General features: G+C 62.0%; 1 protein-coding gene across 1 annotated transcript in view; it reads right to left on the bottom strand.

The window, feature by feature from the left end:
* Positions 1 to 16,098, bottom strand: part of CACNA1F (calcium voltage-gated channel subunit alpha1 F) — a gene marked incomplete at both ends in the record, with an annotated part of 31,879 nt that extends 15,781 nt beyond the window's left edge. The window contains 16 exon segments of the mRNA XM_084224024.1: positions 1,360 to 1,585; positions 2,674 to 2,834; positions 3,515 to 3,541; positions 5,019 to 5,106; positions 6,620 to 6,703; positions 6,792 to 6,949; positions 7,029 to 7,132; positions 8,085 to 8,281; positions 9,328 to 9,480; positions 9,556 to 9,698; positions 9,781 to 9,920; positions 12,775 to 12,880; positions 15,047 to 15,117; positions 15,119 to 15,196; positions 15,198 to 15,298; positions 16,071 to 16,098. Of these exon segments, the coding sequence (XP_084080150.1) occupies positions 1,360 to 1,585; positions 2,674 to 2,834; positions 3,515 to 3,541; positions 5,019 to 5,106; positions 6,620 to 6,703; positions 6,792 to 6,949; positions 7,029 to 7,132; positions 8,085 to 8,281; positions 9,328 to 9,480; positions 9,556 to 9,698; positions 9,781 to 9,920; positions 12,775 to 12,880; positions 15,047 to 15,117; positions 15,119 to 15,196; positions 15,198 to 15,298; positions 16,071 to 16,098 (1,865 nt within the window).
* Positions 16,099 to 19,321: the final 3,223 nt, after the last annotated feature.

The raw sequence follows: 19,321 nt of genomic DNA on the forward strand, positions 1-19,321 counted from the left end.
GATGGATGGATGGATGGATGGATGGATATATGGACAGTGCAGAGCCAACACCTGGAGGAGCTGGCCCAGGGACTGGGAGCACTGGGAGCACTGGGAGCACTGGGAAGGGGCCAGCGCAGAGCCAACACCCAGTGGTGGGGGGTGTTGCAGCATTGGGGTGTCACCAATTTGGGACATCGTGGCACTAGGACATCGCTGTCCTGGGATATTGCAGGGCTGGGACATTGTGGTGTTGGGGTGTTGAGATATTGGGGTGTTGGGATATTGGGGTGTCAGAGTATTGAGGTGTTGGGGTGTTGGGATATTGGGGTGTTGGGATATTGGGGTGTCAGGGTATTGAGGTGTTGGGGTGTTGGGATATTGGGGTGTTGGGATATTGGGGTGTCAGGGTATTGAGGTGTTGGGATATTGGGGTGTTGGGATATTGGGGTGTCAGAGTATTGAGGTGTTGGGGTGTTGGGATATTGGGGTGTCAGGGTATTGAGGTATTGGGATATTGGGGTATTGGGACATTGTGGTGTTGGGGCACTGGAGAGCCACAGTGTTTGGGTGTCCTGGTGTTGTGGCACTGGGGTGTCAGGACATGGCAGATTCCCCATGTTGTGGTGTTGGTGTCTCCCAGCTTTGGGGCATTGGGGTGTCAGGACATTGTGGTGTTGGGGTGTCCCGGTGCTGTGGCACCGAGGTGTCCTGGTGTTGGAGTGTCCCGGTGTTGGAGTGTCCCAGTGTTGGGGTGTCCCAGTGTTGGGATGTCCCAGTGTTGGGGCGTCCCAGTGTTGGGGTGTCCCAGTGTTGGGGCATCCCACTGTCGGGGTGTCATGGTGTTGGGGCACTGGTGTGTCCTGGTGTTGAGGTGTCCCAGTGTTGGGGCATCCCAGTGTTGGGCTGTCCCAGTGTTGAGCTGTCATGGTGTCGGCGTGTCTGTCAGTGTGTCCCAGTGTGAGTGTGTCCCACTGTTGGTGTGTCCCACTGATGGTGTGTCTCACTGTCAGTGTGTCCTGCTGTGTGGCCCTGCAGTGTCCCAGTGTCAGTGTGTCCCGGTGTCAGTGTGTCCCACTGTCGGTGTATCTCACTGTCAGTGTGTCCCGGTGTCAGTGTGTCCCAGTGTCAGTGTGTTCCACTGTCAGTGTGTCCCACTGTTGGTGTGTCTGTTAGTGTGTCCTGTTGTGTGGCCTGCGGCGTCCCACTGTCAGTGTGTCCCGCTGTGTGGCCCTGCAGTGTCCCACTGTCAGTGTGTCCCGGTGTCAGCGTGTCCCGGTGTCAGTATGTCCCGGTGTCAGCGTGTCCCACTGTCAGCGTGTCCCGGTGTCAGTATGTCCTGCTGCATGTCCCGCTGCGTGTCCCCGCGCCGTCCCTCACCGGGTGACCTTGAAGACGCGCAGCAGGCGCACGCAGCGCAGCACGGAGATGCCGAGCGGCTCCATGGCGCCGCGCTCCACCAGCGCGGTCTCCAGCACGCCGCCGCACACCACGAAGCAGTCGAAGCGGTTGAAGAAGCTGGCGAAGTAGCACGAGGGCCCCAGCGCGTAGAGCTTCAGCACCATCTCGGCGGCGAACAGCGACAGCAGCGCCTTGTTCGCGTAGGCTGCGGGGGGACACCGGGGGACACGCCCGAGTCACCCCCCGGGAGGGTGGGAGGGAAACAGCGGGAGTGGGATGGACCCCCCGAGCTCTGGGGGTGACGGGGGGCAGTGGGGGATGTCAGGGGGGTGTTGTTTGGGGGGGGTACTGGGGGGTGTTGGGGGGTACTGAGGGGTTTGGGGGGCACAGGGAGGTGTTGGGGGGGGTTTGGGGGGCACTGGGGAGTGTTGGGGTCTTGGGGGGTACTGATGGGTTTGGGAGGCACTGGGGGGTGATGGGGAGCACCAGGGGATGTCAGGGGGGTGTTGTTTGGGGGGGTACTGGGGGGTGTTGGGGGGTACTGATGGTTTTGAGAGGCACTGGGAGGTGTTGGGGGTGTTGTTTGGGGGGGTACTGGGGGGTCTTGGGGGGTACCGATGGGTTAGGGGGGTACTGGGTGCTTTGGGAGGCACCGGGGGATGTCAGGGGGTGTTGTTTGGGGGGTACCAAGGGGTTTGGGGGGCACTGGGGAGTGTTGGGGTGTTGGGGGGTACCGATGGGTTTGGGAGGCACTGGGGGGTGATGGGAAGCACCGGAGGATGTCAGGTGGGTGTTGTTTGGGGAGGTACTGGGAGGTGTTGGGGGGTACTGAGGGGTTTGAGAGGCACTGGGAGGTGTTGGGGGGTGTTGTTTGGGGGGGTACTGGGGGGTGTTGGGGGGTACTGAGGGGTTTGGGAGGCACTGGGGGGTGATGGGGAGCACCAGGGGATGTCAGGGGGTGTTGTTTGGGGGGGTACTGGGGGTGTCGGGGGGCACTGAGGGGTTTGGGAGGCACTGGGAGGTGTTGGGGGGTGTTATTTGGGGGGCACTAAGGGGTGTTGGGGGGCACTGGGTGCTTTGGGAGGCACTGGGAGGTGTCGGGAGTACCAGAGACTTTGGGGGTCCTGGAGGGTGTTGGGGCTACAGCGGGGTTTGAGAGCCACTTTTGGGAGGTGTTGAGCGGCACTGGTTCCCCCCAAGTTTTGGAGTCTCCTCATGGCTTTAGGGTCCCCTGTGCATTTTGGGGGTCTCATCTCCATGGGGGGGTGTCCGGGGGGGATCCGGGGGCCGTACCCTGTGTCTCGGTGAGCCAGGGCGGCTGGCCGTGGTGCTCGGAGGCGATGGTGAGCGTGTTGAGGAACACGAGCAGCAGCACGGTCCAGTAGAAGGACACGGATTTCACGGCCGCGCGGCAGCGCCGCCGCCACAGCCGGTTCAGGCGGCGCAGGCGGCGACTGCGGGGCGGGGACAGCGTTTGGGGACACGGGGGGTGACAGAAAAATCCACCCCCGTCCCGCGGGAGGAGGTGAGGGGGGCTCGGGTTGGGGGGGTCACACAGAATCAGAAGAGTTTCCAAGATTTCCGAGTCTGACCCAGCCCTAAAACCTCACCCAAAGCAGCCACACCCAGAATTTTTAAACCCCATTTTTCGGTAAAAACCTTTCCCTTAAACCCATTTTTCGGTCAAAACATTTTCCTTAAACCCATTTTTCGGTCAAAACCTTTCCCTTAAACCCATTTTTCAGTCAAAACCTTTCCCTTAAACCCATTTTTCTGTCAAAACATTTTCCTTAAACCCATTTTTTGGTCAAAACCTTTCCCTTAAACCCATTTTTCTGTCAAAAACTTTCCCTTAAACCCATTTTTCGGTAAAAACATTTTCCTAATATCCAACCCCTCGGGGCAGGGCGGATTTGAGGGTAGGGAGGGATAAAGGTGAAGGGAAAATTTGGGGTACGTGGAGGAATTTGGGGTACAGAGAGAAGGTGGGGGGTGTAGGAGCAGGGGGATTTTGGGGACAGAGGTGACAGAGTTCCTGTCAGCTGGGATGGGTTGGGAGGTTTTAGGGGGGGACCCCACTGCGGCCCTCCCCCCATTTTTTCCACACCCCCCCCCCATTTTTCTCCCCACTCACCAGAATTTTGTCTTTGTAATTTTGCCCCTGGGGAGAAAAAAGCAGAAATTACCCCAAAATTTGGGGACTCTGGGGGATATCTGGGCGGCTTTATTGGGGTGCTGGGGTCAGATTTGGTTGTTGGGGGGCTTGGAGGATCCCTGGTTGTGGTACCTGGGGGTGATCATAGGGGTGCTGGGGTCAGTTTTGGGGTCCTGAAGGGAATATGGGGGGGTCCATGGGGTACGGAGGGGTCTCAGGGGGCTTTGAGGTGCTGTGAGGGTCAGTTTTGGGGTCCTGGAGGGAATATGGGGTGGTCCATGGGGTATGAAGGGGTCTCAAGAGGGCTTTGAGGTGCTGTGAGGGTCAGTTTTGGGGTCCTGGAGGGAATATGGGGTGGTCCATGGGGTATGAAGGGGTCTCAAGAGGGCTTTGAGGTGCTGTGAGGGTCAGTTTTGGGGTCCTGGAGGGAATATGGGGGGGTCCATGGGGTATGAAGGGGTCTCAAGAGGGCTTTGAGGTGCTGTGAGGGTCAGTTTTGGGGTCCTGGAAGGAATATGGGGGGGAATCCATGGGGTATGGAGGGGTCTCAGGGGGCTGTGAGGTGCTGTGAGGGTCAGTTTTGGGGTCCTGGAAGGAATATGGGGGGGTCCATGGGGTATGGAGGGGTCTCAAGAGGGCTTTGAGGTGCTGTGAGGGTCAGTTCAGAGGTCCTGGAGGGAATTTGGGGGGGGGTCCATGGGGTATGGAGGGGTCTCAGGGGGCTGTTAGGGTCAGTTTTGGGGTCCTGGAGGGAATATGGGGGGGTCCATGGGGTATGGAGGGGTCTCAAGAGGGCTTTGAGGTGCTGTGAGGGTCAGTTCAGGAGTCCTGGAGGAAATATGGGGGGGGGTCCATGGGGTATGGAGGGGTCTCAGGGGGCTGTGAGGGTCAGTTCAGCGGTCCTGGAGGGAATTTGGGGGGGTCCATGGGGTATGGAGGGGTCTCAAGAGGGCTTTGAGGTGCTGTGAGGGTCAGTTCAGGGGTCCTGGAGGGAATTTGGGGGGGGGTCCATGGGGTATGGAGGGGTCTCAGGGGGCTGTGAGGGTCAGTTCAGCGGTCCTGGAGGGAATTTGGGGGGGTCCATGGGGTATGGAGGGGTCTCAAGAGGGCTTTGAGGTGCTGTGAGGGTCAGTTCAGGGGTCCTGGAGGGAATTTGGGGGGGGGTCCATGGGGTATGGAGGGGTCTCAGGGGGCTGTGAGGTGCTGAGAGGGTCAGTTTTGGGGTCCTGGAGGGAATTTGGGGGGTCCATGGGGTATGAAGGGGTCTCAGGGGGCTGTGAGGTGCTGTGAGAGTCATTCAGGGGTCTCGGGGGGCATCTGGGGGTGGTTACAAACAGTTTTGGGGGGATTTTGGGAGGGTCCCAACATTTCCTGAGGTGCTGTAGGTGTCAGGTTTGGGGTCCCGGGGGTCTGTGGGCTGTCCCAGGGATTTGGGGGGGGTCCCCGGGGCCGGGGGCGGGCTCGGGGGTCCCGCCGGGCTCACAGGCAGCGGTCGCAGGCGGTCGGCGGCGCCTCCTCCTCCCCCACGGTCTCCGTGTTGACCGAGGTGGTCTCGCTGCCCGGGAGGCTGGCTGGGGTTGGGGGGGCACAGGTCAAACTGGGGGGGCTGGGGTGCCCCACACGGGGGTATTTGGGGTGTCTGGGGTCAGGGAATTTGGGGTGCACAGGTCTGGGGTCAGGGAATTTGGGTGTGCCCAGTCCAGGGAATTTGGATGCGCCCAGGTCAGAAGAATTTGGGGTGTCTGGGTTCAGGGAATTTGGGGTGCCTGAATTCAGAGAATTTGGGGTGTCTGGGTTCAGGGAATTTGGGGTGCCCAGGTCAGGGAATTTGGGGCGCCCAGGTCTGGGTTCAGGGAATTTGGGATGTCTGGGTTCAGAGAATTTGGGGTGTCCCGGTTCAGGGAATTTGGGGTGCCCAGTCCAGGGAATTCAGGGTGCCCAGGTCTGGGTTCAGGGAATTTGGGGTGCCTGAATTCAGAGAATTTGGGGTGTCTGGGTTCAGGGAATTTGGGGGGCCCAGTTCAGGGAATTCAGGGTGCCCAGGTCTGGGTTCAGGGAATTTGGGGTGCCTGAATTCAGAGAATTTGGGGTGTCTGGGTTCAGAGAATTTGGGGTGTCCCGGTTCAGGGAATTTGGGGTGCCCAGGTCTGGGTTCAGGGAATTTGGAGTGCCCAGTCCAGGGAATTCAGGGTGCCCAGGTCTGGGTTCAGGGAATTTGGGGTGCCTGAATTCAGAGAATTTGGGGTGTCTGGGTTCAGGGAATTTGGGGGGCCCAGTTCAGGGAATTCAGGGTGCCCAGGTCTGGGTTCAGGGAATTTGGGGTGCCCAGTTCAGGGAATTCAGGGTGCCCAGGTCTGGGTTCAGGGAATTTGGGATGTCTGGGTTCAGAGAATTTGGGGTGTCCTGGTTCAGGGAATTTGGGGGGCCCAGGTCTGGGGTCAGGGAATTTGGGTGTGCCCCAGTCCGAAGGATTTGGGGTACCCGGGTTCAGGGAATTTGGGGTGCCCAGTCCAGGGAATTCAGGGTGCCCAGGTCTGGGTTCAGGGAATTTGGGGTGTCTGGGTTCAGAGAATTTTGGGCTGCCCAGGTCCAGGGAACTCGGTTTCCCTGGGTCCAGGAAATTTGGGGTACCCCAATCTGGGGCATTTAAGGGCGCTGAGCCCAGGGGATATGGGATATCTGGGTTCAGGGAATTTGAGGTGTCTGGATTCAGGGAATGTGGAGTGCTCAGTCCAAAGAATTTGGGGTACCCCGATCTGGGGCATTTAAGGGTGCTGAGCCCAGGGGATATGGGATATCTGGGTTCAGGGAATTTGGGGTGTCCAGGTCTGGGGCATTTTGGGGTGTTTGGCTTCAGGGAATTTGGGGTGTCTGGGTTCAGGGAATGTGGGGGTACCCAGCCCAGGGAATTGGGGTGCCCAGGTCTGGGTTCAGGGAATTTGGGGTGCTCAGATCTATGTTCAGGGAATTTGGGGTGTCTGGGTTCAGGGAATTTGGGGTGTCTGGGTTCAGGGAATGTGGGGGTGCCCAGCCCAGGGAATTGGGGTGCCCAGGCCTGGGGGATTTGGGGTGCCCCGGGGGTACCGTGGGTGTCCGTGGAGTGACTCGCGTGGCGCAGCCACTTCAGCCGCGGCTTCCGCTTCCCCATCAGATCCTCGGCAGTCAGACCTGTGGGAAAGAAGGATCACCAAAATCTGTGGGGGCTCAGGATTTTGGGGTTCACCCCATAACTGCCCCCCACCCAAGCCCCACTCACGGTGCTTCTCATGCTCCCCCTCCTCCTCATCCCCCTCCAGCTCGGCCTGGGTGATCCAGTCCATGTAGCCCCGCAGATCCTCCTCCAGCTGCTGCTTCTCCCGCAGCTTCTGGAAGTCTCCACGGGCCTTGGCCTTCTCTCTCTCCTTGGAGAATTCCCTGGGGAGGGGGGGACACAGGTGTGACACCCCCAAAAAATGCCAAGGACACAGGTGTGACCCCACTGCTGGCTCCTCACCCGCTCAGCACCCCCAGCACCAGGTTGAGGACGAAGAAGGAGCCGAAGATGACGAGGCTGACGAAGTAAATCCAGGGCAGCTCGTGGCCCATGGCGTCCTGCATCTGTGGGGGGAGATTTGGGGGGGATGGGGACCCCCCAAAATCCCTCCTCAGGTGAGGCCAGTGACACCCAGCAAAGAGATTTGGGGCTCTGCCCTGGCCCTGGGGTGATTTGGGGGACTCAGGGATGAGTGTGAGAATTCTGGGGGGGCTCAGGGATGTGTGTGAGGATTTTGGGGGGCTCAGGGAGGGGTTATGAGGATTCAGGGGGCTCAGCAATTTGTGTGAGGATTTGGGGGGCTCAGGGATTTGAGTGAGGATTCTGGGGGGCTCAGAGATTTGTGTGAGGATTCTGGGGAGCTCAGAGATTTGTGTGAGGATTCTGGGGGGGCTCAGAGATTTGTGTGAGGATTTTGGGGGGCTCAGAGATTTGAGTGAGGATTCTGGGGGGCTCAGAGATTTGTGTGAGGATTCTGGGGGGGTCTCAGAGATTTGTGTGAGGATTTGGGGGGCTCAGAGATTTGTGTGAGGATTTGGGGAGCTCAGAGATTTGTGTGAGGATTTGGGGAGCTCAGAGATTTGAGTGAGGATTTGGGGAGCTCAGAGATGTGGTTGAGGATTCTGGGGAGGTCTCAGGGATGTGTGTGAGGATTCTGGGGGGCTCTCAGGGATGTGTGTGAGGCTTTTGTGGGTTCAGTGATTTGAGTGAAGATTCTGGGGTGCTCAGGGAGGGGTTATGAGGATTCTGGGGTGCTCAGGGCAGGGTTATGAGGATTCTGGGGTGCTCAGGGCGGGGTTAGGAAGATTCTGGGGTGCTCAGGGCAGGATTATGAAGATTCTGGGGTGCTCAGGGAGGGGTTCTGAAGATTCTGGGGTGCTCAGGGCAGGGTTATGAAGGTTCTGGGGTGCTCAGGGCAGGGTTATGAGGATTCTGGGGTGCTCAGTGCGGGGTTATGAAGATTCTGGGGGGCTCAGGGCAGGGTTCTGAATATTCTGGGGTGCTCGTGGGTCTCACCCAGTAGAGCACATCGGTCCAGCCCTCCATGGTGATGCACTGGAACACGGTCAGCATGGCGAAGAAGAAGTTGTCGAAGTTGGTGATGCCGCCGTTGGGCCCCTCCCAGCGGCCGCGGCACTCGGTGTTGTTCTGCAGGCAGGCGCGGCCGTGGCCCGAGAAGGCGCAGGGAGAGGGGTCATCCTCCGACTCCAGGTCTGGGGACAAGGCGACAGCGAGCCCTGGTGACAGCTCCCGGCATGGCACCCGCCCCTCGCGGCCCTCGATCGGCTCCGGGACCCGCGGAGGGTTCCTGTCCCTGTGGGTAAATCTCGGCGCTGCTGAAAATTCCTGTTCCTGCTGAAAATTCCTGTCTCTGCTAAAATTCCTGTCCCTGCTAAAATTCCTGTTCCTGCTGAAAATTCCTGTCCCTGCTGAAAATTCCTGTCCCTGCTGTCCCCATTCCTCTCCTCTCTGACCATTCCTGTTCCTGCTGAAAATTCCTGTCCCCAAGCTTCTCTGTCACCTGCACTAACTCAGCTGCTGTCCCCACTCTTGTCCCCCTTGGCTGCTCACACCCCTGAAATTTCTGTCCCAGGGACCTTGCAGGGGGCTCAGGGCTGTGCTGGGAACCCCAAAACCCTGCTGGGGGGATGCTCAGGGGATTTAGGGGGGGTCTCAGTGTGTTAAAGAACCCCAAAACCCTGCTGGGAGGGTGCTCAGGGGATTTAGGGGGTTCTCAGTGTGTTAGGAAGTTCAGAACCCTGCTGGGAGAGTGCTCAGGAGATTTAGGGGGGGTCTCAGTGTGTTAAGGAACCCCAAAACCCTTCTGGGGTGTCCTGGGGGGATGCTCAGGGGATTTAGGGGGGTCTCAGTGTGTTAAAGAACCCCAGAACCCTGCTGGGGTGTCCTTGTGGGTGCTCAAGGGATTTAGGGGGGGTCTCAGTGTGTTAAGAACCCCAGAACCCTGGTGGGGTGTCCTTGTGGGTGCTCAGGGGATTTAGGGGGGTCTCAGTGTGCTAAGGAACCCCAAAACCCTGCTGGGAGAGTGCTCAGGAGATTTAGGGGGGTCTCAGTGTTTTAAGAACCCCAAAACCCTGCTGGGGTGTCCTGGGGGATCCTCATTGTCGCGCGCTCGGACCTCAGGAGTTTCAAGGGGGTCTCTCAGTGCGGGGTGTCCCTGGGTGATCCCTGGCAGCACTGAGGGACTCTGGGGGTGTCCCAGGGTTGGGGGGGACCCCTGTGATGACCCCCCCGTGCCTACCAGAGCCGATGAAGAAGCAAGTCTTGTGCATGCGGCCGATGAAGAGCTCGAGGCCGATGATGGCGTAGATGATGATGACGAAGAGCACGAGCAGCGCGATGTGCAGCAGCGGCACCATCGCCTTCATGATGGAGTTGAGCACGATGTGAAGGCCTGGAGGGGGATGGGGAGGGGTTGGTAGGAAGCTGAAGGGGATCCCCAAACCCCTCTGTCCCCCCAGGATCTCACTGGGGACGCCGGAGACGAGGCGCAGCGGGCGCAGCACGCGGAAGGCGCGCAGGGCCTTGACGTCGAATCCGCCCGGCTTCCCGCTCATGTGGTGAGCATCGCCCGGCTTGTGGGACACCTGCTCCAGGATCACACTGAACAGCCTGTGGGGACACCAGGGGAGGGTCACACAGCCTTGTCCCCACCCCCTCCACCAGCTGTCCCTGTCCCCAGAGAGCCCCTGACCCCACGATGACGATGACGAAGTCTAGAAGGTTCCAGCCGTTGCGGATGTAGGCGCTGGGGTGCAGCACCAGCCCGTAGGCGATGATCTTCAGGAAGGTCTCCACCGTGAAGATGATGAGGAACACGTACTCCACTTGCTCCTGGGGGGGTAAGGTGGGGTCAGCACCCCCTGCTCTGGGGGCACGTGGGGTCACTCAGTGTCACCCAGTGTCCCCTTCCCTTTTTGGGGCTCCCCTGACACCCTGACCCCTTCTCCAGGAGGGCATTTCAGGACACCTCCATCCCCTCCATGATCCACCATGAAGATGATGAGGAACACGTACTCCACTTGCTCCTGGGGGGGTAAGGTGGGGTCAGCACCCCCTGCTCTGGGGGCACATGGGGTCACTCAGTGTCCCCTTCCCCTTTTTGGGGCTCCCCTGACACAGGAGGGCATTTCAGGACACCTCTGTCCCCTCATTGCTCCACCGTGAAGATGATGAGGAACACGAACTCCACCTGCTCCTGGGGGGGTAAAGTGGGCAAGGGGGGGTCAGCACCCCCTGCTCTGGGGGCACATGGGGTCACTCAGTGTCCCCTTCCCTTTTTGGGGACCCCCCTCTTCTGATCCCTTCTCCAAGAGGGCATTTCAGGACACTTCATTCAGGACACTTCAGGACCCCTCATTGCTCCACTGTGAAGATGATGAGGAACACGAACTCCACCTGCTCCTGGGGGGGCAAGGTGGGCAAGGGGGGTCAGCACCCCCTGCTCCGGGGGCACACAGTGTCACCCAGTGTCCCCTTCCCTTTTTGGGGACCCCTCTCTGCTGATCCCTTCTCCAGGAGGGCATTTCAGGACATCTCCATCCCCTCATTGCTCCACCATGAAGATGATGAGGGGGTCAGCACCCCCTGCTCTAGGGGCACATGGGGTCACTCAGTGTCCCCTTCCCCTTTTTGGGGACCCCTCTCTCCTGACCCCTTCTCCAGGAGGGCATTTGAGGACACCTCCGTCCCCTCATTGCTCCACTGTGAAGATGATGAGGAACACGAACTCCACCTGCTCCTGGGAGGGCAAGGTGGGCAAAGGGGGGGTCAGCACCCCCTGCTCTGGGGGCACATGGGGTCACCCAGTGTCCCCTTCCCCTTTTTGGGGCTCCCCTGACACCCTGACCCCTTCTCCAGGAAGGCATTTCAGGATACTTCCATCCCCTCATTGCTCCACCGTGAAGATGATGAGGAACACGAACTCCACCTGCTCCTGGGAGGGTAAGGTGGGCAAGGGGGGGTCAGCACCCCCTGCTCTGGGGGCACACAGTGTCACCCAGTGTCACACAGTGTCCCCTTCCCCTTTTTGGGGCTCCCCTGACACACTGACCCCTTCTCCAGGAGAGCATTTCAGGACACATCCATCCCCTCATTGCTCCACCATGAAGATGATGAGGGGGTCAGCATCCCCTCCTCCAGGGTCACCCAGTGTCCCCTTCCCCTTTTTGGGGACCCCCCTCCCCTGACCCCTTCTCCAGGAGGGCATTTCAGGACATCTCTGTCCCCTCGTTGCTCACAGTGTCCCCTTCCCTGGGGATCAGGGACATTTGAGGCCCCTCACTGACCCCTTCACCCCTTCCAGCATCCCCTGAGGACTTTTGGGGTTCCCCCTCCCAGCATCCCTTTTTCCTGAGGGATGACACAGGGATATTTGTCACTTTTTGGGGACAATAAACAGCATCCCCTTCCCTTTGGGGACAACCCCCTCAGCCCCTCACCCCCTCCCAGTGTCCCCTTCCCCTGGGCACAAGGGACAGGAACACTTTGGGACCCTCCCTTTGCCGACAGACAAGTGACAGGGACATTTGGGGACACTGCTGACACCACCCCTTCCTTTGGGGCTCAAGGGATACAGATATTTGGGGTGTCCTACCCCCTGTCATCACCCTCGGGGTGACAAGGGACATTTGGGCCCCCTCCAGCCCCCTCCCAGTGTCCCCTTTGTGGGTGACTGGGGCGGCTCAGCCGGGATTAAACCCCCCCGGCCCCGGCGGCAAAGCGGATTAAAGCAGCGGCACAGGCGACACGTGTGACACAGGGACACGCCCCCGTGTCCCCACAGCCCCTGCCACCTCCCCAGGGTGTCACCCTCACCCCCGTGTCCCCACAGCCCCTGCCACCCCTGCCACCTCCCCGGGGTGTCACCCCCACTCCCGTGTCCCCTCAGCCCCTGCCACCCCTGCCACCTCCCCAGGGTGTCACCCCCACTCCCGTGTCCCCACACCCCCTGCCACCCCGCGGTGCCACCCCATCACCTCCCCAGGGTGTCACCCCCACCCCCATGTCCCCATAGCCCCTGCCACCTCCCCAGGGTGTCACCCTCACCCCCGTGTCCCCACAGCCCCTGCCACCCCGCGGTGCCACCCCTGCCCCTCCCCAGGGTGTCACCCCCACCGCCGTGTCCCCACAGCCCCTGGCACGTCCCCAGGGTGTCACCCTCACCCCTGTGTCCCCACAGCCCCTGCCACCCCTGGCACCTCCCCGCGGTGTCACCCCCATCCCCGTGTCCCCACAGTCCCTGCCACCTCCCCAGGGTGTCACCCCCACTCCCGTGTCCCCACAGCCCCTGCCACCCCGCAGTGCCACCCCTGCCACCTCCCCAGGGTGTCACCCTCACCCCCGTGTCCCCACAGCCCCTGCCACCCCTGGCACCTCCCCGGGGTGTCACCCCCACTCCCATGTCCCCACAGCCCCTGCCACCCCGCGGTGCCACCCCATCACCTCCCCAGGGTGTCACCCCCACCCCCATGTCCCCACAGCCCCTGCCACCTCCCCAGGGTGTCACCCTCACCCCCGTGTCCCCACAGCCCCTGCCACCCCCCGGTGCCACCCCTGCCACCTCCCCGGGGTGTCACCCCCAGCCCCGGGGTCCAGGCTGGGGTGACCCCCCCTTTCCCAGCCCCCCCGGGCAGTGCCAGGGTGGGGGGCGCCCCCCATTCCTTGGGGGGGGTCTGGGGGTCCTCACCAGGTTGTGGTTGGAGGCGTTGGAATCATCCTCGGGGAAGGGGATGTAAACGCCCAGGGCCACGCAGTTGGCAAAGATGGTGGCGAGGATGAGGATGTCGAAGGGTCTGGGGGGAAGTGGGGGGCACAAGGTGTGTGTGGGGGGGGTCCCCAGACCCCCCTGAGCCCCCCACTCACCTCCCCTGCACGACTGGCACCCCGAGACCCCCAAAATCTCCTCAGCCCCCCACTCATTTCCACTCCACGGTGCTGATGGTCACCCTCAAACCCTCTCAGCCCCCCACTCACTTCCACTCCACGATTGTCACCCCCAGACCCCAAAGCCCCCTCCTCACTTCCACTCCACAATGCTGATGCCAGCCCCCAAACCCCCTGAGCCCCCCACTCACCTCCAGTCCACAATTGTCATCCCCCAGACCCCCCAAATCCCCCAAACCCCACTCACTTCCACTCCACGATGCTGATGGCCGCCCCCAGATCCCCCCACTCAATTTCCCTTCACGATTGTCACCCCCAGACCCCCAAAGCCCCCCCCTCACTTCCACTCCACGACGCTGATGACAGCCCCCCACTCAATTTCCCTGCACAATTGTCACCCCCAGACCCCCAAAATCCCCTCAGCCCCCTCCTCACTTCCACTCCAGGATGCTGATGGCCGCCCCCCGATCCCCCCACTCACTTTCCCTGCACGATTGTCACCCCCAGACCCCCGAGCCCCCCTCACTTCCACTCCACAATGCTGATGCCAGCCCCCAAATCCCCTGAGCCCCCCACTCACCTCCAGTCCACAATTGGCACCCCCAGACCCCCAAACCCCCAAAGCCCCCTCCTCACTTCCACTCCACGATGCTGATGACAGCCCCCCACTCAATTTCCCCGCACGATTTTCACCCCCAGACCCCCAAAGCCCCCTCCTCACTTCCACTCCATGATGCTGATGGCCACCCCCCAAGCCCCCCCACTCACTTTCCCTGCACGATTGTCACCCCCAGACCCCGAGCCCCCCACTCACTTCCACTCCACGATGCTGATGACAGCCCCCCACTCACTTTCCTTTCACGATTGTCACCCCCAGACCCCCAAAGCCCCCTCCTCACTTCCGCTCCACGATGCCAATGGCCACCCCCAGATCCTCCCACTCCACTTTCCTTTCACGATTGTCACCCCCAGACCCCCCAAAGCCCCCTCCTCACTTCCACTCCACGATGCTGATGACAGCCCCCCACTCAATTTCCCTTCACAATTGTCACCCCCAGACCCCCAAAGCCCCCCTCACTTCCACTCCACGATGCCGATGACCACCCCCCCACTCAATTTCCCTGCACAATTGTCACCCCCAGACCCCCCAAAACCCCCTCCTCACTTCCACTCCACGATGCTGATGACAGCCCCCCACTCAATTTCCCTTCACAATTGTCACCCCCAGACCCCCAAAGCCCCCTCCTCACTTCCACTCCATGATGCTGATGGCCACCCCCAGATCCCCCCACTCATTTTCCCTTCACAATTGTGACCCCCAGACCCCCCAAGCCCCCCTCACTTCCACTCCACGATGCTGATGGCTGCCCCCCGAGCCCCCCACTCACTTTCCCTTCACGATTGTCACCCCCAGACACCCCCAAACCCCCCCACCTCACTTCCACCCCACGATGCTGATGGCAGCCCCCAAACCCCCTGAGCCCCCCACTCACCTCCAGTCCACAATTGGCACCCCCAGACCCCCCAAAACCCCCTGAGCCCCCCACTCACCTCCAGACCACAATTGGCACCCCCAGACCCCAAAATCCCCTCAGCCCCCCACTCACTTCCACTCCACGATGCTGATGGCAGCCCCCAAACCCCCTGAGCCCCCCACTCACCTCCAGGCCACAATTGGCACCCCCAGACCCCCCAAATCCCCCTCACCCCCCCTCACTTCCACTCCACGATGCCGATGGCCGCCCCCAGACCCCCCACTCAATTTCCCTTCACGATTGTCACCCCCAGATCCCCAGACCCCCCCCTCACTTCCACTCCACGATGCTGATGGCCGCCCCCCCACTCAATTACCCTGCACAATTGTCACCCCCAGACCCCCTCAGCCCCCTCCTCACTTCCACTCCACGATGCTGATGGCCGCCCCCCCACTCAATTTCCCCGCACGATTGTCACCCCCCGACCCCCAAAATCCCCTCAGCCCCCCCCGCACTTCCACACCACGATGCTGATGGCCGCCCCCGACTCAATTTCCCTGCAAAATTGTCACCCCCCGACCCCCAAAGCCCCCTCCTCACTTCCACTCCACGATGCTGATGGCCGCCCTGCGGATGGGGTTGTTGAGGCGGAGGCAGAAGAGGGCGCGGGGGGGAGCGATGGACGCCCCCGGAGCCCCCCTGGCCCTTGTGCTTGGGGTGGGGGGGGCGGCGCTGCCGCTGCCCCGGGGGGGGTCCCGGCCGCGCCCGCCGCCCCCCCGGGGCCGTCACCGGAGCCCCAGCCCAGGGGCTGCCCCATGGCCTCGGCCAAGGGGGACAGGTCCTTGGGGGGCCCTGCGGAGGGGAACGGCTGGTTAAGGATAGGGAGGGACCCCCCAAACCTTTCCGGATCCCCCCCAAACATTTCAGGACCTTCCCAAACCTTTCAGGACCTCCCCAAACCTTTCAGGACCTCCCCAAACCTTTCCGGACTTCCTCAAACCTTCCGGACCCCCCAAACCTTTCAGCATCCCCCCCAAACCTTTCAGGACCTCCCCAAACCTTTCTATATCCCCTCAAACCTTTCCGGATCCCCCCAAACCTTCCCAGACCCCCCAAACCTTTCGGATCCCCCCAAACATTTCCGGCCCCCCCCAAACCTTTCAATATCTCCCAAACCTTTCCGGACCCCCCCAAACCTTTCCGGACCCCCCAAACCTTTCCGGACACCCCCAAACCTTTCTGGACACCTCAAACCTTCCTGCCCCTCCCCAACCCCTCCTGGATCCCCCCAAACCTTCCAGGACACCCCTAAACCTTCCTGAAAACCTTCAAGCCCCCCCAAAACCTTCCAGGACCCCCCCAACCCCTCCTGGACCCCCCCACAAACCTTTCTGGACACCCCCAGCCCCTCCATGGATCCCCCAAACCTTCCAGGACACCCCCAAATCTTCCTGGCCCCCCCCCAACCCCTCCAGAACCCCCACCCAAAACCCTCTGGGATCCCCCAAACCCCTCAGGGACCCCTCAAAACCCTCAGGACCCCCCCAAAACCCTCTGGGATCCCCCAAAACTTCAGGGACCCCCCCAAACCCTCCCTTTTACCCCGGAGCCCCCCCGGACTCACCCTCTCCGTTCTCCTCCGACTCTGACATGGTGGGGGGGGGTTTGGGGGGCGATTCTGGAGGGGTGGGGGGCACCTGGGGGAGGGGGGGGGGGGATCCAGGAGGTTTTGGGGTACCCTGGGAGGGGAGGAGGAGGGTGGTCCGAAGGGTTTTTAAGGGGATTTGTGGGGTCTGTTGGGATTTGGGGTCATCGAGGGGATGGACTGGGGGGTTTGGGGGGGTCAGGGGGTGTTTTGGGGGGGCTTGGGGGGGTTTTTAGGGGGGTCAGGGGGTGTTTGGGGGGGCTTGGAAGGTTTTTAGGGGGGGATCAGGGGGTATTTGGGGATCTCGGGGTTTTTAGGGGGGATCAGGGGGTATTTGGGGGGCTCGGGGTGCTTAGAGGGGGTCGGGGGGTGTTTTGGGGGGCTTGGGAGGTTTTTAGGGGGGGTCAGGGGGTGTTTGGGGGGGTCTCGGGGTGCTGAGGGAGGTCAGGGTTCGGTGGGCACCGGGATCTGTCCCCGGCCTCCCCAGGGCTCGTCCCGGCTCGTCCCGGCCGGGATTAACGGGGATTAACGGGGGGGGGGGGGGGGGGGGGGCGGGGGGCAGCGCCGGCCACGTGTGCGGGGAACGGGGGGGGGGGGGGGGGGGGGGGTGGGGGCGGGAGAGGGGCTGAGGACAGGAGGTGGGGGGGGGGGACAGGTGAGGGGGGGGACAGGACAGAGGGGGGGTGGGGACAAGTGGGGGGGGTGGACAGGTGGGGGGGGGACAGGAGAGAGGGGCTGGGGACAGGTGAGAGGGGCTGGGGACAAGTTGGGGGGGGAACAGGTGAGAGGGGGTGGGGACAGGTGAGGGGGTTGGGGACAGGACAGAGGGGCTGGGGGACAGGTGTGAGGGCATGGGGACAGGTGAGAGGGGACAGGAGAGGGCTCGGGGTGACACCCCTCGAGGGGGACAGGTACAGCCGTGCAGGGACTCGCTGCCAGCACCGCTCCCCTCCCGTCCCACAGCGGCCCCGGGCCGGCGCCATTCCCCCCTCAGGCCCTGCAGGCGCCACTTGCACGAAATCTCACAATTGCTCCTGGCAGGAAAAACCCTCCGAGCCATCGAGTCCCACCGCTCCTTCCCCGCGCTGCCAAGGCCGCCGCTAAACGCGTCCCCAGGTGCCACATCCTCCCCTCACACCTTCCTCCCCTCAGCCGCCCCTCACGGCTTCCATTCCCACACCGCCCTGACGCTCCCTCTCCCCCCTCAGCCGCCCCTCACACCCCACAGGCGACGCTTCCCCGCTCTCCGACCCTCACGGGCACCGTTTTCCCCTCAGACGCCTGCCGGGTGCCATTTTCTCCTCCCCTCACACACGCTCCATCCCCTCACGGCCCCCGCCCGCCATTTCCCGCCACACCTCACCGCCTACAACTCCCGTCATGCCCCGCCACCGACGCCCTACAACTCCCGCCATGCCCCGCTGTCCCACCACAGCTGCCGCCTACAACTCCCATCGTGCCCCGCGCGCGGCGCCCCGCCCCTTTCCCCTCACGTGAGCGGCGGCCGCGCGCTGTGTGAGGGGAGCCCCCCCGATCTCCCCCAAATTTCCCTCCCCCCCCTCAGAATTTGGGGACCCCCTCGATCCCCCCGACCATGGAGGAGGTGGACAAGATCCTGATCCACTCCCTGCGCCAGGCGGGGACGTGAGTGGGGCGGGAACGGGAGGGTTTGGGTGGGGGTGGGGGGAGGGGGGCACTGAGGAATTTGGGGAGTCCGTGAGGGGCGGGGGGGGGGGGCTGTGCAGACGGACACCCCCATGGAGGTTTTGGGGGACCCCCAAGGAATTTGGGTGGGGGGTCTCTGGGGAGGTTTTGGGGGTCCTGAGTGAATTTTGGTGTGGGGGGGTTGAGGGGATATTTGGGGGTCTCTGAGGGGGCGCTTGGGGCAGCCCCTGAGGACTTTTGAGGGGGAATTTTGGGGGGACACGAGCACTTTTAGTGAGTCTGGGGCGACTGAAAATTGCGGGGTGACCCTGAGATTTGGGATGTGGGATTGATGTCGTCCCCCCCAGGAAAGGGCAGTATCAGGATTTTGGGGTGTCTGACAGGATTTTGGGGGGCTGTCAGGATTTTGGGGTGTCTATCAGGATTTGGGGGGGCTGTCAGGATTCTTGGGGGAGGGTCCCCAAGGCCGTGTCGCCCCTCCCCAGCGCGGTGCCCCCCGAGGTGCAGAGCGTGCGGGACGCGGGACCTCAACCCCGAGCTGCTGGTGGGGCTGTCAGGATTTTGGGGGGCTGCGATGATTTTGGGGGGCTGCAATGATTTTGGGGGGCTCTCAGGATTTTTGTGGGGATCCCCACGGCCGTGTCGCCCCCCTCCCCAGCGCGGTGCCCCCCGAGGTGCAGAGCGTGCGGGACCTGAGCCCGGAGCTGGTGGTGGAGGCGGCCGTGCGCTGCCTCCGCGCCGTTCGCCCCGCGCTCGGCGCCTCCCTCAGCCCCCTGCTGCCCCCCCGGCATCTCCGCCCGCTTCCGCCTGGCCTCCGAGCTGGCCGCAGCCTGCCAGGTACCCCCCCGACCCCGAAACACCCCGAAACACCCCAAAAAAACAAAAAAACCCCTCAAAAAACCCCCAAAACTGGGGGCTCCCCCACCTCAGTGCTCTCCCCCTCCAGGAGCTGCGATTTGTGGCACCCAAACCTCGGCTGGGGTTGGTTTGGGGGGGCTGGGGGTTGGTTTTGGGAGGTCTGGGGGTTGGTTTTGGGGGGGCTTGGGGTTGTTTTGAGGGGCTGGGGGTTGGTTTTAATGAGTTGGGGGCTGGTTTTGGGGGGCTGGGGGTTGTTGTCAATGAGTTGGGGTTGGTTTTGGGGGGGCTGTGGTTGGTTTGGGGGGACTTGGGGTTGGTTTTGGGGGGTCTGGGGTTGTTTTGAGGGGCTGGGGGTTGGTTTTGGGGGCCTGGGGATTGGTTTTTGGGGGTCTGGGGGTTGGTTTTGGGGGGGCTTGGGGTTGTTGTCAATGAGTTGAGGTTGGTTTTGGGGGGCTGAGGGTTGGTTTTTAATGAATTGGGGGTTGATTTTGGGGGGGCTGGGGGTTGGTTTTAATGAGTTAGGGGTGGTTTTGGGAAGCTCAAGATTGGTTTGGGGGGCTGGGGCTTGTTTTGAGTGAGTTGGGGTTGGTTTTGGGGGGGTCTGGGGGTTGTTGTCAATGAGTTGGGTGTTGGTTTTGGGGGGGCTGGGGGTTGGTTTTGGTGGTCTGGGGGCTCTTTTGAGGGGCTGGGGGTTGGTTTTGGGGTTC

Source organism: Fringilla coelebs (assembly GCF_963513975.1).
Source record: "Fringilla coelebs genome assembly, chromosome: 33".
In the NCBI taxonomy this organism is placed as follows: Eukaryota; Metazoa; Chordata; class Aves; order Passeriformes; family Fringillidae; genus Fringilla; species Fringilla coelebs.